General features: G+C 65.4%; 2 protein-coding genes across 2 annotated transcripts in view; both read right to left on the bottom strand.

The window, feature by feature from the left end:
- The window catches only part of Tmem161a (transmembrane protein 161A), a 5,740-nt gene extending 3,431 nt beyond the window's left edge, over nt 1-2,309 (bottom strand). The window contains exons 1-3 of the mRNA XM_013028313.1: nt 2,283-2,309; nt 569-672; nt 121-238 (exon numbers count right to left, since the gene is read on the bottom strand). Of these exons, the coding sequence (XP_012883767.1) occupies nt 121-238; nt 569-672; nt 2,283-2,285 (225 nt within the window). The 5' untranslated portion in view covers nt 2,286-2,309. The remainder of the gene's footprint in view (nt 1-120; nt 239-568; nt 673-2,282) is intronic.
- A 406-nt stretch (nt 2,310-2,715) lies between these two features.
- The window catches only part of LOC105994685 (myocyte-specific enhancer factor 2B-like), a 7,963-nt gene continuing 6,125 nt past the window's right edge, over nt 2,716-4,553 (bottom strand). Inside the window, exon 8 of the mRNA XM_013028312.1 lies at nt 2,716-2,891. Coding sequence (XP_012883766.1) covers nt 2,716-2,891 — 176 coding nt within the window. The remainder of the gene's footprint in view (nt 2,892-4,553) is intronic.

The following is a 4,553-nucleotide window of genomic DNA, read 5'->3' as shown; positions in this document are numbered from 1 at the left end:
GGGGGGGGAGTGGGAGGCGCATGCGCGGCTACGCCCCGCACCCGGCCTCCGCCCACATGCTCTACTGGCCAATCACGTGCCGGGGAGGGGCAGCCCGGCGTCCCGCCCCCTCCCCCCAGCCTGACTGCAGAGATTCAGGGAACCCGGGGCCACGCACCGCTCCTTCCGGCCTCGGGGCCGCTGCCTGCCGGCCAGGGCTCGAAGCTCCTCCTCGGAGGGGTGCTTGTATCGGAAGAGGCTGCGGACAGAGAAGTGGGGTGCACGGGGCGCCCCGGGCTGGACGCCGGGGCCGGGGGGAGCTCGGTGAGGGCAAGCGGGGGAAGCAGTGGGCCCGATGGGCTCAGGGGCCGGGGACACCCCGGAATCTGCGGGGTCACGTGCATTTTGCTAGGAAAACAGCGGTTTCCACCGGGTGAAGGGAGAAGGCGGGGTGGCAGGAGGGGCCCTGGGGCGCGGACATCGCCAGCCGCCAGGGGCGGGGCTTCGTGGCGAGGGGCGGGGTCAGGTCACCACGCCTTCGGTGGGCGGGGCATGCCTCGCTGACCACGCCCCGCGGGGCGGGGCCCACCTGCCGTTACAGAGCAGCCAGCGCGCGAAGGAGCAGTGCGGGGCCAGGCGGTGCATGAGCGTGGCCATGAGCAGCGTCACCACCAGCTGCACTCCCAGGACGGCCTGCGGGAGGCGACGGCGGGCGTCGGGGCGCGGCGGGGCGGGGCTCCCTCCACCAACCCCGGCTATTTATAGAGGCCAGGCGGGATGGGGGAGGGTGGCCTCCGGCCGGGGCTCCGTGGCATCTTGGGCCAAGGGCCTGGCCAGGCCCGGCTGCTCGGCCTGGGGAGCTCCTGCCCAGCGCTGCCCTGTCCTTCACCGGGCGGGGCATCCCGCGCCCACCTCAGAGGTCAGGACTCCCCTTCCCCCCCAGAATGAGTGCCCAGGAGAACTGCTTGTCAACGTCCCGGGCTCTAACCCCGCACTGCAAAAAGTAATCGATTGGTTCACTATTGTCACCCTAGCTACTAGGGAGGCTGAGAGCTGAGGACCACGGTTCAAAGCCAGCCCGGGCAGGAAAGCCTGTGAGACTTGCTCCAATTAGCTACCAAAAAGCTGGAAGTGGAGCTGTTGCTCAAGTGGTAGAACATCAAGCTTCAGGGGAAAAAAAGCTTAGGAATGGCGCCCAGGCCAGGCCCTGAGTTCAAGCCCAGGGACACACACAGGTCAAACCTAGAGGAGGCTCATGTGGCTTGGCTTTAGGGGTGACCTGGAAAGGCTCCTGGTGGAAGTGGTTCAGAGAGCAGGGTCTCTGCAGAGGGACCTGGTGTGGGGGACATCCTGGGGGACACAGTTACGTGACCAGCGGGCCTGAGGATGGCTCCAATTAACCACCACAAAGCCACAGTGGAGCTGTGGCTCAAGTAATAGCCAGTCTTGAGCAAAAAGTTTAGGGACAGGGACAGGCACTGGGTGCTCACGCCTGTCGTCCTAGCAACTCAGGAGGCTGAGATCTGAGGATCGCAGTTCAAAGCCAGCCCGTGCAGGCAAGGCCGTGCGACTCTTATTTCCAGTGAACCAGCAGAAATCCAGAAGTGGAGCTGTGACTCAAGGTAGTAGAGCTCTGGGCAAGAGCACAAAGCTCAGGGACAGTGCCCAAGACGGGTTCAAGCCCCGGAATTGGTGGAAAGAAAAGAAAAGCCAGGCTCCTTTGGAAGAATCTGGCTCAGAATGCCTCCTGGACAGGAAGGGGAGGGCGGCGGAAGGGTGCGCTGCCCCCAAGCCAGGCGGGCCCGCCTTCCACCTGCCCCTTGGGAATCTCTTCCCTGCTCAAAGCTAGGCTCGGGTCACTGGGCCTTACTCATGGGGGCCAGGCCCGGAGCCCCGCCCCCTTCCTCGAGCCCCCCTCGAGCTCTGCCTTCAGGCTGCACCCCAGTGACCCCATCCCCAGGCAGCCTGGCCCTCGGGGATGGACCCGGAGCCATGTGGCACTGGGGGTTCCAAACCGGGGGTCCCCGCTGCGGGCTCCAAGATCACCCGGGCCCCCTAGGCAGGGCCCCGCGCTGTGGGCTCCCCCGCCCCCGACACGCGCCCCCGACGCCCGCGGGGACCCCCCGATGGCGCCCACCCCCCAGGACCCTTCTGTCCGCGAGGGGCCCCAACGTTTTCGGGGGACCCGGCCCCCTGCAGGGCTCCAGGCCCGTAGCGTCCCCCGGGGGCTTGCATGACCTCCTCCCTCCCGCCCCCCGCCCCCTCTCCCCGACCCGCGGCCCCTCGGGGCCCACCGCGCTCACCATCTCGCCGTCCGGGCACCCAGAACCATGCTGCAGCAGCTCGGCCAATCAGAGCCCGACGCTTACCTGACGAGCAGTCCGTGAGACCAATCAACAGTCTCAGAACCAGCAAATCGCGAGGGACAAGGGGTTGCGCGCGTTGCATGCCGGAAGTTGTAGTTTTGAGACTCCGGGTGAGCCCCGCCCGCCTCCCACCCCGCTTCCAGCCCCAGGCTCTGGGGCCTGCGCGTGGGTCCCACGGCTGTTTCAGCCTCCACACCTGCGCCTGTCGCGCAGGTCTGCAATGGAAGCGTCACGACTGCGGGACTCCCACTGACCAAACACAGAAATCTCAGACTGACTGAATTCACACGTTTGATTTCCACCTGCCACCCAATTTGTACAGGGCATACAGCCCATCTTATTATTAATGAAAAAGAGAAAAATGTGTGGCTCATAATGGAAGTATCGGCTTCCGGTGGGGCTGGATCCAAGGACACAGGAGAGCCTGGAGGCGCTGAGGCTCCGAGGGGCTGCGTCTTCCAATCCTGTTTCTACCAGGGAGTGGGTCCACCTGAGGGCGCACATGGCTGTGGTGCGGGTACCCCGAGGCTGCCTGGGGGTTGATGTCTGGGGGCCGTGGGGTCCACGGTTAGTAGTGGGTAACTGTCTCTGTCTCTGAGAACCTGAGGAAGTCGTCGGCTGCAAGCAGGCTCACTGGGACATTGGCCCCTCCCCAGCACGTAAGGCCTCTTCCTGGGTGGCCAGCGTAGCCTCTGCTGCTTTTCAGCTGGTCTTGGTTGCAGGGGTTTGAACTCCAGGTCACGCTTCTGTGTGTGTGTGTATACCAGTCCTGGGACTTGAACCTGAGTTATTGTACTCAAGGCTAGCACTTTACCCCATGGAGAAAAACGTCTCACAGACGTCCCTGAGACTTTCCTACCAGAGCTGGCTTTGAACCAGGATCCTCAGAGGTCAGTGTCTTGAGAAGCTGGGATGACAGGCGTGAGCCACCAGTGCCTGGCTGAGGCTCCACCTCTGCATAGCGTCACAAGCTGGGATGTACGTGTCCCCGCTCACCCCTCCGGCGAGCACTGAGATGTGAGTCAGCGCCAGGTTCCCATCCACAGCAAGAGAGGCCTGCGGTGCCATCACCCCCTGGACCGGACGGCCAGGCCAGGCCGCCTCACTCCAGCGGGGCCAGCCCCCCCTCCCTCCGAGTGACTAAACTCCTGTGAGATCTGAAGCCCCTCTTCTGGTGCACTGAGGCATGGTGGATCCTGGTTCTCGGGTCCGCCCGCCGTCAAACTTCCCTCCTGCCCAAGGAGACCAGGAATTCACAGCCCCGCAGCCAGCGCCCCCTGGTATCCGGTGCTGGGGGGGGTATCCAAAGGCAGCTCCCCAGGGGATGGGGGCGCAGCACCATGCACAGCTGACCAATCCGACCAATAAACTGCAGCTTATTGTGTGTTTAAGCTGGGGTCTTCATGTATCATCCAGGATGGCCTCAAGTTCCTGGGTTCAAGAGATGCCCCCCACCCGCCCGCCTCAGCTTCCCAGGTGGCCAGGGTCCCCGTTGGGGTGGGGTGGTCCCCAGATGGGCTGCACACACCATGCGCCCTAGTACCGACCCTGGGCTTCCCACTGTGCGCGGCTCTCTTCTCTCCCGTGTCCACGGGGAAGGGGCCTGTGGCTCCCCTCGGTGCCCAGCACAGAGCAGAGCCCCCCCCATCCCTGCCCCAAGGAGTTCAGGCTGGGGTTGGTGGGGTTGTTGAGCGGCCTGGACCTTCGGCCGGGGCCTCCACGCCGGCTCAGGGCGGCCACTGCAGGAGTGGGCAGCGGTGGGGTGCACACCCCTCACCTCGGCTCCTGGGAGCGGGCAGGGAGCTCAAGACCACCCAAGGCAGAAGGTTAGCTGGGCGGGGCCTCCCCCTCCCCCTGCCGAGCAAGCTCGAGGCCCACGGTTCGAATCTCAGTACCAGAGAAGCGCGAGTCCCTCGTGGGGGAGGGCGCAGGAGGGGGGGTCAGAGATCAGATCTTCAGTGACCTATGGGGTCCCGCCGAGGCCCGGGGGCTGTGGGGTCTGAGGGTGGGGGTGATGGATCTGGACACCCCCACGCCTGGGCAGTGAGCAGCGGCTGCTGGGGGGCCGGGGCCCCTGGAGCCCAGCCCCCCGCACCGACCAACCGCTGGGGGCCCCCTGCGCCAGGCTCCAGCTTCCCTAGGGGAGCCCCAAAGCAAAGCACCCACAACAAGGCTTCGGAGGGGGGATGAGGGCTCTGGGGGGGTCCT

The sequence above is a fragment of the Dipodomys ordii genome, unplaced genomic scaffold, assembly GCF_000151885.1.
Source record: "Dipodomys ordii isolate 6190 unplaced genomic scaffold, Dord_2.0 Scaffold108, whole genome shotgun sequence".
NCBI lineage: Eukaryota > Metazoa > Chordata > Mammalia > Rodentia > Heteromyidae > Dipodomys > Dipodomys ordii.
The sequence above is the reverse complement of the archived record's forward strand: the minus strand, read 5'-3'. Positions and strand labels throughout refer to the sequence as shown.